The sequence below is a fragment of the Apium graveolens genome, chromosome 1 (genome assembly GCF_009905375.1).
Source record: "Apium graveolens cultivar Ventura chromosome 1, ASM990537v1, whole genome shotgun sequence".
Taxonomy (NCBI): domain Eukaryota; kingdom Viridiplantae; phylum Streptophyta; class Magnoliopsida; order Apiales; family Apiaceae; genus Apium; species Apium graveolens.
In genome coordinates, this window is record NC_133647.1 from 68,138,036 (window position 1) to 68,158,276 (window position 20,241).

At 37.2% G+C, this 20,241-nt stretch overlaps 1 protein-coding gene across 2 annotated transcripts; it reads left to right on the plus strand.

Moving 5' to 3' along the window:
- The first annotated feature begins 14,566 nt into the window (after positions 1-14,566).
- On the plus strand, positions 14,567-17,137 carry LOC141664163 (gibberellin receptor GID1C-like). Of its 2 annotated transcripts, none has more exons than XM_074470064.1 (2): positions 14,567-14,931; positions 15,599-17,137. In XM_074470064.1, the coding sequence occupies exon 2, from the start codon at positions 15,657-15,659 to the stop codon at positions 16,689-16,691; it is 1,035 nt and encodes a 344-aa protein (XP_074326165.1). In that variant the 5' UTR covers positions 14,567-14,931; positions 15,599-15,656; the 3' UTR covers positions 16,692-17,137. The 2 variants fall into 2 exon arrangements, with proteins under 2 accessions (XP_074326165.1, XP_074326158.1); XM_074470057.1 differs by having other exon boundaries at positions 14,569-14,931; positions 15,657-17,137.
- The last annotated feature ends 3,104 nt before the right edge of the window (positions 17,138-20,241 follow it).

Consider the following 20,241-nt stretch of genomic DNA (forward strand, 5'->3'; position numbering starts at 1 on the left):
TATGTCTACAGGCTTGATAAAGCACTTTATGGACTTAAGCAAGCTCCTAGAGCATGGTATGAGACTTTAACTCAGTTTCTTCTGGAAAGTGGATTAAACAGAGGGACAATAGACAAAACATTGTTCTACCTCAACCATGGAAAGGACTTACTTCTGGTCCAGATTTATGTTGATGATATCATTTTTGGATCTACAAATGACAAACTTTGCAAGAAGTTTGCCAAACTAATGCAGTCAAGATATCAGATGAGTATGATGGGGGAACTTAGCTATTTTTTGGGCCTTCAAGTCAAGCAGAATGAGGAAGGCACTTTTATTTGTCAAACCAAGTACACCAGAAATTTGCTGAAGAAATTTGGAATGCAAGATTGTTCAAGTGCATCCACTCTAATGGCCACTGCTACAAAACTGGATAAGGATACCGGTAAATCAGTAGATATTACTGACTACAGAGGTATGATTGGCTCTCTACTCTATCTAACTGCTAGTAAACCTGATATCATATATGCTACCTGTCTTTGTGCAAGATTTCAAGCAGATCCAAGAGAACCTCACTTAACAGCTGTAAAAAGAATCTTTAAGTATCTTAAAGGAACAGCTGCTCTGGGATTATGGTATCCTAGAGAATTAGATTTTAAACTAATAGGTTACTCAGATGCAGATTTTGCAGGGTGCAAAATTGACAGGAAAAGCACAAGTGGAAGCTGCCAATTTCTTGGAGGCAGATTGGTTTCTTGGTACAGCAAGAAACAAAAGTCAATTTCCACATCAACTGCAGAAGCGAGTATATTGCTGCAGGAAGTTGTTGTGCACAGATTCTTTGGATGAAGAATCAGTTACTGGATTATGGGTTAACATATTTCAAAATCCCTATTTACTGTGATAATCAAAGTGCTATTGCTATGACAGGTAATCCAGTTCAACACTCTATGACAAAGCACATCAGCATCAGGTACCACTTCATCAGGGAACATGTGGATGAAGGTACAGTGGAATTGCATTTTGTTCCCACAGATCAACAACTGGCAGATATCTTCACAAAACCACTATGTGAATCTACTTTTACAAGATTGGTAAATGAACTTGGAATGGTTTCAGGTTCTTTCTCTAAATCTGCTTAGATTTGTTCTGTGTTATCAGACTTTATGCTCAGTATTTACAGAATTAATCTCATTGTATATTCTGTGCTTAATTGATAAATGTCTTTAAGTACTGACTGTTGTCTGATATATGTTTCTAAACTCTGATAAGTGATATGTCTGTTCAAGTACCTATTCAATCCTATGAGGATAACTGTGCTAGATACTGACCTAGTAGTCTTCAATAAACAAATGATTCCATGTAAGAAGTAATTATTTCAGTGGAAATCTTATGACACTAGCAAATTCTGATAATTGAGCTTAGTTAAGTTTACTTTGTATATCTTATTACTAAGTCACAAATTAGAATAATGTTACTCATCTGTTAAGTTCTGATACTAGTAAAACTGCTGAATGTACTAAGTGCTGATAAACCTCACTTATCAAAAGAAAAAGCAAAAAGATCAAAGAATAAAATCAAGTACTCCTTTGAGATCTAGAGTAAAAATGTGGAAGGGATGACCCAAGTGCATTGCTGGTATTAATTAAATATGCATTAGAAAAGCAAAATATTTTCTTGGTGACTTTTCACACTCTATGATTACTGGAGAAATACTCTGATAATAGCATAAATTCTGATAAACAGTCGTGACTCACTTACACTGAGAAGCCACTGTAAAATAGAATTTCAAAAGATGCATAAAATTAGCACAAAATAGTTGAGGTGGACTCAAGCATGAACTCATTCATCAGTAGGTTTTAGGACAATGACAGCTCTTTAGCAAAATTTTAGTTATGCCTTATTTCTAAGATGTACTGAAGTGAATCAGACTTTACTCTTTGTCTGTTATTTAGCTTAATGCACACACTAATCACTTCATCTGAATGATGAAAATTTCTGTGGTGGTCTATGTTATTTTAGATAAACAGTCATTGTGTCATTATTGCACAAATTCTGAGGACAAGTTCTAGTTACACGTTCTGATGATTAAGTTCTGACGTCTATAACTCAGAACTTGTATGAGGATTTACCAAGATGGGCATTCCTTTTTCGAGTTAAAAAATTATGTTCTGATGACTGTTAAGTTCTGGTATAGGTCTAAGTTCTGATTTCTCAGTCTAATCCTTTACTTGGCTTATCTGTGAATAAAATTTGATAACAGTCTCAGTTCGAACTAGAATATGTTGAAGTGGAAGATTAATAGTCACTATGATTAGGATTAATGGTATTCATCCTTGAACAGTCCAATGTTTCTTGTTTCTTGTGCGGTTTAAACCATGATTCCTCTTTCCAATGAATGTTATTCTTTTTCAAAGTCTAGGGAGACGAGGTAGAATTAATTCTACCTGTCAGCATTCAATTTCTTTGCGTCTCCTGGCATTCTCTTGCCTATATAAGCAACCACTTCACATCAGCCTTCCCATCATACTTTTATCACAAAATCACTCTCGCTTTTCACTTATCATCATAAATGGCTGAATTTGGCTGGTTCTACAATTATGGTGATGAGACTGTTCATGTCTTTGTGAATGGAATTCCAACTCCATACCCTATCACCAACATTCCTCACAATCTCTGGATTCAATTTCCAGAGGTTATCAAACGTGATCTGGTGGCCGTTCGAAGAGAACTTCATCTTCAGCGTCTCCGCCAGCAAGAGCGAATCATCCGACTCGCCATTCTGTTTGTCGAGAGTAGGAAGAAGAAGATGACTTAATCTCGTCTTCTTCCTGTTTTTCTTCATCATCAGCTTTGTCAGGCTTCTTAGCTAGGACTAAGGCTGTTGATGTTAGGATTAGAAGCTTAGGGAAAATCTTGTATAAGTATTAATGTAATTTCCATTTCATAAATGTATTGTCTTGATATATTAATGAAAGTTATTTTTACTTCAAGATTTTGTCTCTGAGTTATTTTATCTTGTGTTGATAAATCCTGATTGATATTCTGATGACCATATAACTTTTGTTTTATATTAAGTTCTGAATCATTTTCAGCACTTATATATCTAATTTATCTTGGTCATTTTCATGTGATGTATTTTCAGAATTTCAATAATGCAGTGAAAAATAATTCCATCAGTGCTAACGGTTTAAATTTTGAATCAAAACTGTTTCTCTTTATAAATAGAATGATTTTTCCTTGAAACTAGGCAACTGGGTAAGTAATGATTCCTGTTTTCTCGAGCCCAGTAACTGTCCGTTATTACTGCATGTCTGACAGGTGTCCAACGGTAACATTTTTGTTCAGAGTATAAGTACAACAGAGAGAAGATTTCTTTAATCTTTTATTTTCTTTATATTTTATCTCTCTCCTTTCTTTTACTCTCTTTCTTCTTCTTTCTCACGTTGGTTTTTCATACAGACATTATCTCAAACACCTAACAGGCATACTTGAATCTCAATATTTTTTCACATGGCACCAAAGGATTTAATCATTGATGGAGCTAAGTTTGTTCCAAACAACTATGCTACAATTCTTGATCATGCTGAAGCTCCATCTGAATTGCATTTTGTGCAAGATCTTCTTGCACACAGTGAGATTGGGTACGCATTAACACAGCCTGAAGTCTTTTCGAGTCAACAAGTTCTGACGTTTTGGCAGACTGGGCACTTTGATGATGGTGGTAAACATGGCACTCCCAGTATTGTTTTTGAAGTGGGTGATTCATCTTATGTAGTCACTCCTGGTACAATACGTAAAGCTCTACATCTCCCAGAAAATTGTACTTTTTCAACTCCAGAGGAATCAGCACTTCAGGAGTTAATGGCTGATTTGGGATATGAAAAGAGTTTGGCAAAGCTTGGGCAGTTAAAAAGGGCTAATATCAGAAGAGAATGGAGTTTCTTCTTTGACTGCATCACCAAAGCTTTTGGGAACAAATGTTCGAATTTTGATGCTATCCCAATTCTGAGTCAGCACATAGGGTATGCTATTATTCATCAAACTCATTTTGATTTTGCAACTGGAATAATTGGCTTTATTGGGGATAGGATGACAGAGAATAGAAATATTGTCTATTTTGCTAGATTCTGTCAACTTCTATATACTTTTTATACTGATGAACCTCAATTAGTCAGTTCCCCAACCCCACCTTTTAGAGTTGCAAAATGATATTTTAATGATCTGGTAAATGCTGATACTAAGAAAAAAGTGGTTAGACCATTACAGATTCCTCAGTCTATAAAACAGATCCTAGTAAATGCTGATCCTGATACTTATAGATCTGTTTACTTTGATTTCCAACCAACCACAAACACCCAAAAACCATCATCCTCAGCACCTACCACTCATTCTACTCAACCTACCCTCAGAACATATCTCAAATCCTATCTCTCCACTTCACAGACTGCTCAACCTTCATCTTCAGCACCTACTGTGAAGCCTTCATCTTCCAAGCCAAAGAGGACAAAGAATGTTCCTCAAATACCTCAAAAGAGAAGGAGGATTGCCTTGAGAGATGACTCTGATTCTGAGGAACCGGTTCCTGCTAGAGAACCTGTTGTAACTGAAGCTGAGAAAGAGGTTTCTCAGAAGGATTCTGAAATTGGGGGTTCTAGGCTTCTCAAGAGGCTTAGACGAATGATAGTTCCGGAAACTCCCAAGGAATCCACATCAACAAGGAAGTACAAGAAACAGAGGGCACAAAGGCCAGTTTCAGATGATGAAGAGGAAGCAGCTAAGGAAGGGGATCAGGAATCTTTGATCTCACAAGACAAGGATTTTGCTCCAGTCACTTCTTCTCCATCAACTCCATCTCTGGAAGCTGTATCTGACAAGGCTAACTCACCATCTGTGTCTCTTGTTGATCCAGGCACAAGTGCTGAAATTGATATTCAGAACCTGGTTGTGCCTAAAATACTTTTCTTAGAAGCTCCAACAACAAATAATCCTTTCACAACACCTGTTACTGATGCTGTTCAAACTCCAGAGTTATCAACAACACCTTCTTTGCATCAAGATGCCGATGATCAGACTTTAGGTGAGCATTAGGATTTGGCTGTTGATCAGAACTTAGTATCAGATCAGCAATTAGAGGATGCTGAAGCCTCCATTGCTACTCACACTGTTGTCTTATCAAAAGATACTGATTCTTTAAGTTCTGATGCTGCAAATGCTGGAGATACTGGTGAAGCTGCTCCAACTGTAGATACTGGTGAAGCTGCTCCAACTGTAGATACTGATGAAGCAGGTCCTTCAGGACATACTCCTCAACAGACTCTTCCTAAGTCTGAACTGGTAGAGAAGTTTGTTACTGGGGCTGCACCAGCACCAGTCTCTTGGAGTGAAACTCCTGCAGGTCAGGAGTGGACTAAGGAATGGAACTCAGTTTCATGTGTTCCAAATGCATTACATCTTGCTGAGCACTTGACTAAAGCTGATGAAATGTTAAATTCTGATGATTTTAAAACCCAGCTTAGAGTCACTGCATTGAGTACTAAACATCTACAAGGTCTTCATTCAACTACTCATGCAGAGCTACACAAGATTCAGGAGAACTTTATCAAACAAGAACAAGTTTGGAAAATTGATAAGAAAAAGTTCTTTCAACCTACCATTGACAGGATTGCTTATATTGAGAAAACTCAAGAGAAACAACAAGCTTAGATTGATGACATTCTGACAAATCAAGCTTCTCAGCAATCTCAACTTACTGAAATCCAATCCTCAGTGGAATTACTTATCTCTCTTTTACTACCTGCTGATGCCAAAAAGGGGGAGAAGGTAATTAAGTCCAAATGCAACACTAACAAGACACTGCAAGGAAAGGATGATGGAAATGATGATCAAGGATACTCTGGAATGGGTAGCGGTCATAGTCAAGGTAGAAGGTTTACATCAAGACAAGCTAGTCACAGGACAAGTTCTGATACTGGGAAAAGAATAAGTTCTGCTGCTGGTAAAAGGATAAGTTCTGATGAACTTCTAGATCTTGATGAAGAAATGTCAAGACAGTTATTTCTTCAAGAAAATCCAGGAATGGACTTGGAAAGTTTAAAGGAAGAAGAAGCCAGACTTAAATCAGAGAAAGTCACATCTAAATCTGAAGCTTCTGGTAAAAAGTCACTTCCAAAACTTAAAGGCATTGTGATCAAAGAAAGGACACATACTGAAGCAACATTGGTTAGATCACAACCATAGATAGATCCAAGATCCAAGGGTAAAGAAAAGGTTGGTGAACCTATCAAGGTTTATGTACCTCCTGAGGAAGAAGAAATTGCTGATAAAAAAGATGATCTTGCTCTGACTTCAAGAAAAGTTCTTAAAACAACCTCTGACATGGCTCAAGTTGTTCAGAGTCAAGAAATTGTAAGTTCTGATATTTAAAAGAAGCAAGTAACCTCTGACAGAGCTCAAGTTAACTTGATATCAGAAAATAGATCAAAGACACTCCTACCAGGATTCACTAAAGCAAAACAGACTCAATCTTTGAAGACTACTGCAAGTGGTTTTGAAGCAAGAGTAGTTACTGGAAAGGAAGCTAGAGATAAAACTGGATTGGGAAGTGCTGATGAAAGAAGAGTACACAACACTACCAATGATCCAACTTTCTTGAGTGAACCAGGTATTGGAGCAACTCCTGAGAGATTGAATCAACTGGAATCTGTACAGATGGTTTACCATACCTACTTGAAAGAATACATCATGTTGTATTTCATGACAGATGGTAGGGTTATCATATAAGACAAAATGCCATTCCATTGAAGTATTTTGAAGAATTGGAGCATGTACTTTTCTTACTTCAAGTGGATGACAGAATAACAGGGACTGCTGCAAACTACTTAAAAGAACAGATTCAGAGACAGAAAAGGCTTTATTCTGTTAAGTCTGACAGCATATATGTTCCAAAGTACAGAGATCACAATGGTGATATTGTTGATATGAAGCCTAATACTGCACAGATCAGAACGTATCTTGGTATTAAGGGACTTGAATTCAATCTAGAGTCTGACAAAGCTTATGTTATAAGACTAGATCAGGAGTTGAGAAAAGCAAAGATCAATGATCTCAGAGCTGCAATCTTTCAAACTGGTGAAGATACTGCAGAACTTAAAGATGTTAAAAGGAGAATGATTGATGAACTAAGATATGCTGAGAAATGTTTATTGAAGAACTATCTCAGAACAACTCCTGACATCAGAGAGATCAGAAAATGAAGAAGCCAAGTCGAAGATCTACAACTGCTTAAATTCTGATATTTATACAGACTGAAGTTGTTATCAGAAGTTAAAATTGGTAAAAACTTTAAGGACTGTAAGTTGTAGTTATCTAGTCTAATTCTCATGCATTTGTACTTAATGTTTTTGACATCATCAAATATCTGTTAAACTTGTATATTATGTTAATTTACAAGTTGGGGGAGATTGTTAGATATATTTGATAATGTCATGGCTAATATGTTTTATGTTTAGCTTTCAGATCTTACTGAACAGGATAAATCAGTACTTAACTGTTGATCAGTACTTATACTGGAAGTCAGGACTTAAGGATATCAGTATGTATGTTATCCGGAGATAATCATCAGAAGATAGATATCAGAGCTTAAGTGCTGAAGGATAATCAGATAAGGACAGTAGCTGATTAAAGGAAAGAAGATTGAGATAAACATAAGAAGAGATATGCATGAAGAAGGAATTCCGTGAAGAATGGAATACTTGGAAGAAAAGATATCTGATTGATATATTTTAGGAAGCAGAATTATATTCCATATCAATTAGCGATTATCTTGTAACTGTGTAGTATATAAACACAAACATAGGGTTTACACTATAAGTGTTATCATTATTAGAGAAGATTATTCATTGTAACCCTAGCAGTTCTCGTGATATTTATTCATCACTGAGAGGTAACAGTTCCATACTGTAACAGAGTTTATTGTTTCAATAAAGTTTGTTTTCTGTTACTTAAGTTCTTAAAGTTCGATTTGAGTGTACTATACACTGTATTCACCCCCTCTACAGTGTGTGTGTGTGACCTAACAGAACATCGTCCTGGTTCTGCAGAAGTTTCTAAAGAATTATGCCTCGCAATTCTCCTTTGAAGCGGCCCCACTTCTCTCCCACATAGGTGATCTTTATCTTATAGAGTAACCCGCGTTTACTCAACTGAATTCCATGCGTTCACTCCTGAGCTCCATGTATTCATCAAAGATCATTAAAAGCTCAAAGCTTAACCTCGTACCTTACGGGTCTCACTATTTCCTCATCATAGGAACAGGCCAGGGGTTACCCCCACAGTGATTTGGTCATCATGATTTAGTTGTCCCATTGAACCAAGTTCTTGGGATCTCCTGTCAGCAATGGTTGGGTGTCCACCATGATGCCGTTAAGCAATAGGCTTAAGGCCCATCCCTCTCGATCATTTCTCAACCACTTCTCTTGATAACCCTTTGGTTAGTGGATACGCGATATTATCTTTTGACGGTATATAGTCAACAGTGATAATTCGGGTTGAGATCAATTGTCTAATGGAACTGTGTCGTCGTCGTATATGACGAGACTTTCTATTATACATCGTGCTCTGTGCTCTGCCAATAGCGGATTGACTATCACAGTGAATCCCTATTACAGTTACAGGCTTTGGCCATCTTGGAATATCCTCCAGAAACTGACGTAGATATTCAGCCTCTTCGGCGCATTTATCTAGTGCCACAAACTCAGCTTCCATCGTGGAATGAGTTATCACCGTTTATTTTGAGGATTTCCATGATATTGCCGCTCCAGCTAATGTAAACACATAGCCACTCGTAGACTTAAGTGCTTTCTTGCTAGATATCCAATTTGCGTCAGTATATCCTTCTAATACTGCTGGGTATCTACCATAGTGCAGTCAATAGTCTCGAGTTCCCCTCAAGTACCATAGTACCCTTATGATCGCTTTTCAGTGATCAGCTCCCGGATTACTCGTAAACCTACTCAACTTGCTAATTGAGTATGCAATGTCTGGTCTTGTACAACTCATGAGGTACATCAGACTACCAATTATCCTCGAGTATTCTAATTGGGAAACAGCTACACCTTTGTTCTTGGATAGGTGCAAAGTCATATCCACAGGTGTCCTAGCTTTCTCGAAGTCATCCTTAAGAAACTTCTCAAGGATCTTGTCAACATAATGTGGTTGACTTAATGCGAGACCCTCTGATGTTCTAGAAATTTGAATTCCCAGAATTACATTTGCTAGTCCCATGTCTTTTATGTCGAATCTTGATTTCAACATGTCCTTGGTAGATTTGATCACTTTATCATTGCTTCCGGCAATAAGTAGATCATCTACATATAGCGTCATCATGACATAGCCATTGTCATTTTCCTTGACATAACTGTTCTCGTTATCCTTGTAATAGGCACAGCTATCACATTCATTGATTTTGAAGCCATTGGCCAGCACGACCTCATCAAATTTTTCATGCCATTTCATAGGCGCTTGTTTCAAACTATACAATGATTTCACCAATCTACAAACTTTCCTTTCTTGTCCTGGGACAACAAACCCTTCGGGTTGTTCCATATAGATTTCCTCATCTATGTCCCCATTTAGGAAGGCTGTTTTCACATCCATTTGATGTACAGTTAGATTACGTATTACAGCAATAGCAAACATCATCCTTATGGACGTTATTCTCGTTACAGGAGAATATGTATCAAAGTAATCAAGGCCTTTTTGTTGCTTGTATCCTTTAATCACAAGTCTGGCCTTATACTTATCAATAGTGCCATCAGTTTTCAACTTCTTCTTGAAAACCCACTTGCTACCTAATGGTTTGCAACCAGTTGGCAAGTCCACTAATTCCCAAGTATGATTTTGCATAATTGAATCAACTTCATTCTTGATGGCCTCTTTCCATATAGGTCCATCAGGTGAGGTAACCGCCTCCTTATAGGTTTTTGGGTCACCTTCTTCGAGCAAATAGGTCATAAAATCAGACCCATAGGATTTCTCCGTTCGTTGTCTTTTGCTCCTTCTCACTACCCCCACATTTTCGTCTTCACTTTCGTCACTCTCATTATCGTCATCTACAGACTCATGAGATCGTTTAGACGTCGTAGGTTGTTGGTTTCCTGGATTACAGGGAAACATCGTCTCAAAGAATGAGGCATTCCTTGATTCCATAATGGTATTCTTTTGAATATCAGGAATCTTGGATTCATGAACAAGAAACCGATATGCAGTACTATGTGGAGGATATCCGATGAAGATACAATCCACAGTCTTAGGACCTATCTTCACCTTCTTCGGTGTAGGGATCAGTACCTTTGCAAGGCACCCCCACACTTTCAGGTGTTGGTAACTTGGTTTCTTTTTCTTCACATTTCATAAGGCACTTACATCCTTATTCTTGCGCATCGTAATATTTAAAATATTATTTGCGCTTAAGATGGCTTCTCCCCACATCGATTGTGGAAGCCCAGAGCTTAACAACATCGCATTCATCATTTCTTTCAGAGTGCGATTCTTCCTTTCAGCCACACCATTTGACTGAGGGGAGTATGGTACAGTGACCTCATGGATTATACCATGTTGTGAACAGAATTCTCCAAATGGTTCAACATATTCACCTCCACGATCACTTCGTATCGCTTTGATTTTCTCAGTCTGTTGTGTCTCAACTTCTTCCTTATAGATTTTAAATTTATCTATAGCTTCGTCTTTGCTTTTCAACAAATATACATAGCAGTATTTTGTACAATCATCAATGAATGTAATAAAATACTTGTTTCCTCCTCTTGTTGGAGCGAATTTTAAATCACATATGTCGCTATGTATTAGGTCTAGCACTTGGTGTTCCTTTCCACACGTTTAAATGATGATCTCGTTAATTTTGCCTCAACACAAGTCTCACACTTATGTTTTGAATCGATAGTAAGTTTAGGTATGTATTCTTTTGCACTTAAACATCGTAAAGTGTCATAATTTACATGTCCTAATCTAGCATGCCATAAATTAGGAGACTCAAGCAAGTAAGCAGAAGAATTCTTCATTTCATTATCGTCCTTAACGGACATTACATTGAGCTTAAAAAGCCCAACGGTTAAATAACCCTTGCCTACAAACATACCACTCTTAGACAAAATTACTTTATCTGACTCTATTACAATGCGAAAGCCATGCTTACTCAACAGAGAACCAGACACAAGGTTCTTGCGAATATCAGGCACATAAAGTACATTCTTCAAAGTCAGATTCTTCCCAGAGGTCATCTTCAGAAGCTTTGAGGCTAGAGAAAATCGCCTTGTCTGAGCAAACATGCCTAGTAGCACCAGTATCAATCCACCATTCACGTCGATTAGAACCGACCAGGTTCACTTCAGAGACCGTAGCACAGAGGTCTATATCACCCATATCCTTGGAGATATTCTCTACCATGTTTGCTTATTTCTTCTTGTTGGGCTTCTTGCAGTCAGAAGACCTATGACCAACTTTATCACAGTTGTAGCACTTCCCCTGAAATTTCGACTTCGAAATCCCTCCTTTGGGTGCCAGCTTTGCCCCTTTACTAGAATTAGTCTTCTTGGGCTTGGAGCTTTGAGCATGCTCCACCATTTTTGCCTTCTCAGTGGCAACATTAACTTTCTTCTCGGACCCTCTGTTGTCTTCTTCAATACGAAGTCTAACAATAAGATCCTCCATAGACATCTCCTTTCGCTTGTGCTTAAGGTAGTTCTTGAAATCTTTCCATCCAGGTGGAAGCTTTTCAATAACAGCAACAACTTGGAAAGACTCACTTATGACCATTCCCTCAGCATGAATGTCATGAATGATCACCTGTAGTTCCTGCACCTGACTAACCACAGTCTTAGAGTCTGCCATCTTATAATCAAAAAAGCGGCCAACAATCCACTTCTTTGCCTCAGCGTCCTCGGTTTTATACTTATGGTCAAGTGACTCCCATAAGACCTTAGCTGTTGGCTTAGCGCTGTATACGTTATACAACGAGTCAGACAAACAATTTAACACATAGTTCCGACAGATGTAGTCGGAGTGCTTCCAAGCATCAGCAACATACACAGTCTGCATGTTACTCTCAGTAGTGAGCAACGGTGGTTCTTCCTTAAGGAAGCGATCCATATGCAACGTGGTCAGATAAAAGTGCATCTTTTGTTGCCAACGTTTGAAGTTCGTTCCGTTGAACTTCTCAGGTTTTTCAGCATGTGCAGCAGGCACAGTTTGCATAACAGGTGCAGCAGGCACCACAAGTGGAACAGATGGTACGTGCGTCTGTACTACAGGTGTATGCACACTAGTTGGCACCGCAGGTATGATCGGAGGAGTGAATCCTGCCGATATTTGTCCAAGAGGAACACTAAACTGTCCAATGACAGTGTGTCCCACATGCACATGTCCCGAAGGCACATGTCCAACAGGCGTTTGACCCCCATCAGATCGTACGATCCGTGCGTTAGGGTTAATCGGTTGCTGGTGAACCCCATCAGATCCAGTGATCTGTGCGTTGGGATCAGCCGTCATGTTCATCGAATCGTTCACAGTTTGGTTCTCCATCGATCTGTTCCTCAACAAAACAAGCAGATACAGATGTATCAGTCACAGATGTATATAAAAGAAATAGCTTTAAGATTGTGAATACAATCTGCGATTAATACATATAATCAAACAAATGTGTGCGTGAGTAAACGAAATCAAACGGAGGAAGAAAAGATATAAACAAAAGAGAGATCCTCGAGTCAAGTTGAAACTGTCTCCTTAAAGCTATTTCGCCTCTCACCGTATGTGCGAGTCGATAGCCTCCCAGGATAAAACGAGGTAGCGGCGGTGTTACGGATAACGAGCACCTTCAGCGAGCTTGAATGGGTACGAAACTATCACCGAGAGAGAGAGAGAGAGAGAGAGAGAGAGAGAGTTTTGTGTTTAAAGGCGAATATATTTTTTGGTGTGTCTAACCCTAACGCCTTAAAGGTGTTTATATAGGTGTAGATAGACTTGTGCGCTACTTTTTTCCATAATTAAATATCATTAATTATGGAATCGGTGTAATACTTGCAAGCTACTCTATTCTATAAATAATCTGAAACAGAATCAGATTAAATATATCAAGACATACACCATATTAATTAATCTGAAACAAAATCAAATTAATTTATGCCATAATATTTGAGCCAAATTCTAATGGAAAATAATAATTTCCATTATTAAGAGAATATCATCATATCTCACACATCTTTTAGTCATAATGCTCAAAAATATGACTTACCAATATGGGACTTATACCCATATTTTCCAACATTTACAGGGTCTCAAAAATTCGAGTTATTACAATCTTCATCCAGTGATGATAATTGTCGTTGTCCAGAATTGAAATCTTCACTCCAACATCCTTCCTGCTCATGTTGTTTGATTGTTTTGAACTTTAAACTCTTTGTATGTTAAGAGCTTGCTTATATACCAATTGTTATTTCCCAACAATAAAATAACAGAATTATAAGGGGGGTTGAATGAAATTCTGGTTTCTTTTTGTTTCCGAAATTTTTTTTGTAAAATATATAACTGTGTTTTTAAATAATCAAGAATGCAAATGAAGTTTTTAAGTACTCTACTCACACAAAGTAAATAAACACAATGTTTAAAAACTATCTGGTGGATTTGTCTTTCCACCAGAGATATATATTTGAAAAAATCTCTATGATGCAAATTGCACACAGCCGCTGACAAGTATTTTCTTACAACCTTGAACTTGAGAGTATTTTATAAAGATACAGCTTTCTAAACTCTTGAGTTCTTACTTGTTTTTAAAAATACCCGCTAAACTTGATTTATAATGAATCAATTTTATATGTGCAATAAGACAAGAATAATATTTCTATCAGTTAGGTCCAATCACATGTTTCTTCATTTCTCTGTCCAATGCAATCCAAGAAAGATATAGCATCTTTGAACAAGCTTGTTTTGCATGGAAATGGAAATGCTTCATTTTCTTCTAAAACCTGTAAGCAGGCTGCCACGTTCCTTTTGTGCACTATCAACTCATGTGACTCTATCAGCTTCTGTCAAGTCACTATCAACTGCTATTTTGTTGATCATGCGTTGAAACTTCATAGAAGTTATCCGTTGACACTATATTAGTGTTGTCTGTTTAAGTTTTTTTGATAGCATTCGTTGAAACTTTATCTGAAATCCGTTGAAGACCTCTTGACTAGCTTATCCTTTAAAATAATATTTTTTAAAATTTTCTTTTTCGAAATTAAAGTTTTAATTATATATTTTTATTTACAGAAAGAAAAAATTAAAATTTATTATTCTAACTATGCGGTCAAAATATTTAAAAGTGTGTACACAAAAATTAAATCTCATATAATAAAAAAGAGGAGGAGTACCGTAACAAGTTACCGGAAAGAAAGACTACCCGACATGTAAGAAAATTTTAAGAAAGTAGGACCCACATGTAACTGTAACAGTTTGTTATTCGCAACTCATTTTGTCGTCTCTCTCCTGCTTAGCCTTCACATAACCGTGCACATTAGCTACACTTTACACATGTACACTAACATGCACAAGGAAAGCTTATCCTACACCACCACATCTTTCTCTTTGTACAGCTCTTGCCACGCAACCCCATTAATCTAATATCTCTCTGTACATTAAATACTGTGTGTAAGAAGAAGACATCACTTAAGATTGTGCAATATCTATTACAACAAGTATATTTGATCACTTTACAACCCCCCCCCCAGATCTTTATATATACATATAGATATAGATTATGGAAAGGGTACTTTTTTGGTCCTTAGAAATGTGATCTTTGTGGAAGTGATATAGATTTTTATCAAGATTTTGTTGGATATTTGTTGAAAGGAGTAGAGAATGGCAGAGTCAGGGACTAATGAAGTTAATGAGTCTAAGGTATGTCATTTTTTGATTTTGTTGTGATTTTTGATTGGTGGGTTTTTTGTTATATTTGGATTTCATATATGGGTTTTTTAAGTTTTGATGTTCTTGATTTGAAGTTTTGATTTTTAGGTTGATTTTAGGGGTTTTGATTGTTGTTTGCATATAAGTGTTGATAGTTAAGATTGAACAAGTGTAGTTTGAAGTTTTTATAGAATTTCCCCTCACTTGTTATGAGTTCGAATTCTCAATCTCCTCGCCGCATACTTAAAAGACTAGTGCAACTATGTAACTTACATTTGTAATTAAATGAATATATCTAGTCAATTCTATTAGGTGTTTAGTTATATTGGCAACAAAGTTGTATCCTTTTAATCTTGCTTAGGGTTTGGAGATTTTTAGTGTCGAGAAGCTTTTACAGCAGCAGCTTTCAGGTTTTGATATAGGTCTAGGGCTATATTGCTCCTCATTCTTTTTCTTTTGTTCTAGCTACTTTAAACTTTGAAGTCATCTACACAGAAAAATAAAGTTTCAAGTTAGTCAGTTTGTTCCTTATTCCGGGGAAGACTGAGTCACAAATTTGCAGTTAAACATTTTCCATTTTAGATCTTCCGGAATATCTGTTATATAGTCATGTAGGCATTAGCTAGTAAAAATAGATTGTAAATTTTACTATTTATAGGTGCAGGTCATCATGAGTTTATACAAGTTTTCAGTTATAAACTGTGCTTTGTGTATAGATGGTGGTTCCACTCAATACATGGATCCTCATCTCCAATTTCAAGTTGGCATACAACCTTCTTCGCCGACCTGATGGGACTTTCAACCGCCACTTGGCTGAGTTTCTTGACAGGAAGGTCCCGTCTAATTTGAATCCTATGAATGGTGTTTTTTCTTTCGATATGGTCATTGACCGTCCAACGAGCCTGCTGACCCGAATCTATCGACCAGCAGAAGCTGCAGAGGAAGCACCTAAGTTTGGTGATCTTGAGAAGCCCTTGAGCTCTAGTATTGTTCCTGTCATAATCTTTTTCCATGGTGGAAGTTTTGCACATTCCTCTTCAAACAGTGCTATCTATGACAGTCTATGTCGACGTCTAGTAGGCCTTTGTAATGCTGTTGTGATCTCAGTAAATTATCGACGTGCTCCCGAGGACCCTTACCCTTGTGCCTATGATGATGGCTGGACTGCAGTTAGGTGGGTTCATTCCAAGACATGGCTTCAAAGTCGGGACTCTAAAGTTCATATATTCTTGGCTGGTGATAGCTCCGGTGGTAATATTGTTCACAATGTTGCTCTGAAAGCAGCAGAATCAGGAATTGAAGTGATCGGAAATATATTACTCAATCCAATGTTCGGCGGAAAAGAGAGAACTGAATCAGAGAAGCGACTAGATGGGAAATATTTTGTCACTGTTAGAGACCGAGATTGGTACTGGAGAGCATTTCTTCCCGAAGGTGAAGATAGGGATCATCCTGCATGTAATCCTTTTGGTCCTAAGGCTACAAGCACTGTTGGTTTAAAGTTCCCAAAAAGTCTTGTCGTCGTGGCTGGTTTGGACCTTGTTCAGGATTGGCAGTTAGCTTATGCAGAAGGGCTTAAGAGGGCTGACCACAAGGTTAAACTTCTATATTTGGACAAGGCAACAATAGGGTTTTACTTGTTGCCCAACAATGACCACTTTTACACTGTGATGGATGAGATACAAAACTTTGTGTGTTCTGACTGTTCAATAGATCAACTAAATACAGGCACCAGTACTTCAGAAGCTTGATCTAATGCTTGACATGATTTTCTTTCAACTAGTTGAAGTTTGTTAAGTTGTCATTCTCATACTAATTATGATGTTGATCCTAGCTTCACCTGGATCGTGCTTTCCAACGGGATTCCTCTTACAAAAGATGTTTTGGTTGTAATTCTCACAAGCATAGTTCATCATCTAGATGTATTTGCATGTGTGTATCATTGGCACCCATGTGTTTGAACTTGAGCGTTTGTAGTTTGTAAAGATAGCTCTTGTGTAATAGCTACTTCGTGTTGCCTGACTTCTTTCCCCGAAGGAGAGGAAGACAGAATTGTATTGATAAAATCTGGTGCCAAAGGATGGCCCGGATATGTCTATATGCTAATTTCATCGTTGTACTGATTGACCTATGTTATGTTTGTACATATTATTAGAATTATATACCTGGCTGTATAAACAGGCTGTGTTCCTCCAAACTTGTCTTTCATATATTGTTCTCCCATTATTTGTTTACTCAATTCGAATACTAATTATGTATGTTTAGGCAAAGACGATAACAAAGGAATTGAGGAGGTATTTTAATGTTTATGGCTGCCACCTGCTACAACTAAATGAGTTTCTACACGGATTTTCTCATTTTCTGTAAATGATTTGCACAAGTGATTGACCGTGTCTCGTGTCTATCATTCATAAGATACATGTACAGTTGGATTATAAGATTATGTCTGTGACTCCTGTGGTTTCATATAAATTTGTAAAGAACATGTTCTAACACTGTATATGATCCATTTCAACATTTTTGTGTCTCTTTCTTGGAATTCCTGGATCCAATATGGCATACCATATTCTTGGAGGTCCTATTTGGCGAGATAGTTAAATGTTTAGTTGTTAAATCACGGGTTTGAAGCCTCTTTATGGATAATATTACGTATACGGGGCCGTATGCTAATACAGGATCCTTGTGCACGGGTTACTATCTTTATATTGGTGGTTGTATATGAGTTGCCGGAGGAAAGAGAGATACAAAGTTTGTCTTATTTTGACCTAAAATCGTAATTTTAAGCAAATAAATACCAAGGAAGAAAAATACTCTCTACTTTCCATGTCAACATGTAATCTTATGTAATCTACTGACGAAGATCTAGTATCACTGGATTAACTTCAACTGTATTTACATAATTGTTCTGCAAACAGGTAGATGGGAAGAACCTTTCATTTTTTGAAATTCTTTTTAAAATATATCCCCCCCCCCCTCCCTATTCATTAATGCAATTACTTGAATGAACAGGACAAGTTACCCAGAGTTTTATTTACAAACTTTAATTATACCCATCAACCTGTGGACCAAACTTATATGCAGATTCTGACCTTTGGCCCAAAAATAAAAGACCTGTTTAATACAAGAGGTCTAGGTAATGTTGCAAAAACTCCAAGCTTCTGCCAAGACCACTAAAATGATCTTTTCTTCCCTAGCCTAGGTGAAAATTGAAATGATAACATGCTGTGAGTAATGCCAAGAGCTGGAAGAAAATTCAAGCAAATTTGTTGTTGGACAATAGTGTCAACTGTCAACCTACTCTGTAATTCTGTAAATGAGCAAAAAAAAAAAGGGAACCTTGGAAAAACATGGAAACCTGTTCATCCTATTCATCATAGATGATCTACGTAGTTCAAAAACTAGGATTAAATCATATTTAGTGCGCTTTTTTCTGCTGAAACCTCTAGGAATTGACCCCATTTGTGTCCTTGCATAATAGCTTTTAACTATGATGTCAGCAATTGTTACTAGCAACAAGACTAAAGATCAAAAAACACCATATGTATCAGAGAAATTTAATTGACCTTAACATATTGGTAGTAGGGTTAATCTTACTTGGATCTGAACTCAAAGTGTTTGGCCTGGTTGAACGTCTAGACTCACCATAACCCAAACAATTGCAAGGATCTAGGGAATCACCACATTTGCTTCCCGCAGGCAACAATTTTTGCTCAACCTCCAAGAAAACCACAATGGTAACACACATGTTTTATTGTTTCTTCAGCTTCATAACAAAGTACGGTCCAAATTCCTCTTACTACTGACATCATATTTAGCTCAACCTGCCTCGTCAGTAAACAAGTACAAATAAAACAAGAATCTTGGCTTGACGAGTTGGCCAAACCTCCCCGTAATGGCATAAACATTTCAATTAAAACATCTTTACCAAAACAATAGATGCCATTCAGGTAAAGCTGCAAATTATTAGAATTTTGAAAACTGCTCCAATCTAAATATTAAGAGAGTTAAAGGATATGCAAGTAAATTAGCCGAAAAAAGGGAGGTGTGAAAGTATTTCCAACACAACAGTGCACCAAATATGGCAGTAATCAAGGAAATCTCATCAGCATGTAGTGAGTTGAGGAACTGATTCGTTTCCCTATTCTGACACAGACATTGCAAAAAAGTAGTCCGCTATCTCTTCCTATTGCTAAGTACAGCTAATGGAGTGACAAATTAAATATATGCAGTAACTAGATTATCCCTGAAAATCAACTAAAATAATTAAATGTCATCGGCGTGTATATTCACTATTCAGTAATTAAACCGAGTTCCTCCCAAATGCTGGAGTATACATTAAAATTAAAAAATAAACAGATGAATAGATAGCAGTGTTTATTTCAAGTCCGAGCCTGGGTAGATCTAATACTGGGACTGAGACCATGAAGGCTACCACTGAACACTAATCCTTAAACAAGCAATATATGCCTGGAAAATGAGCTACACATATCAACCTCTTAGAAAAGGGTATTCATTTTCTACTTCATTCTATTCCAAAAATTCACGGGGGCTCCAAAAGATAAATGATAAACAGGAAGGCAAATATATTGGAATCTCTTGCACAAGGTCAATGAAAAGGTTTAGTGCATATAATGTCTTCTCTAGAATTAAAATAGTCCTGATTTTAGTTTCAACAAAAGAGACTCAAAAGGAACTACCCTAAAAAACGATTTAATATTTTGAAATACATATCAAGTTTATCTGTGTGCTCAATGCAATTTGGTAAAGTCTACGAGAATTTCAAAGTCTGATGGTGTGTTGTCTACCAGACCCGCTAGAAGCAAAAATTTCTGATGTAGTAAAGGAGCTAAAGCCAGCTAATCTGCTGGAAATTCCCACGGCATACAAGATACTAAGCAACACGCACTAGGTTTCTGATACAATATCAACTAATTTGTGCTTTATGATAACCCTGTAGCTTTCTTTTCCTAGGCCGAAAAATCCCAAAACAAGAACCAAGCAAAATGGCAAGAAAACAGAAAGTAATTGGCGAGCATGCACGTGCATGGGCCCACATAATACATAAATTCAAGACTTTGGATTAAGGTAGTTCATGTTAGATCTTAGTGCTGGACTGCTGTTCTACCATCATCCTTTTTAATTTAACAAACATGTATTCCTTCATCTAAAGTAGCCAGGTACTTATTTACCCTTTGCAATCCCTGTCCTAAACCAGCACATTTCTAATTAACAATAGCTCATGAGTGCATAAGCATAAATATAGGAAATATTAGCATGCCACCACAAAATTTTAGCAAGCCG

Bases quoted from the DNA above. Each gene is read 5' to 3' on its own strand.
- LOC141664163 (XM_074470057.1), top strand. From the start codon at position 14,893: ATGGCAGAGTCAGGGACTAATGAAGTTAATGAGTCTAAG. The intron at 14,932-15,656 runs GTATGTCATTTT...CTTTGTGTATAG, and splicing joins ATGAAGTTAATGAGTCTAAG to ATGGTGGTTCCACTCAATAC.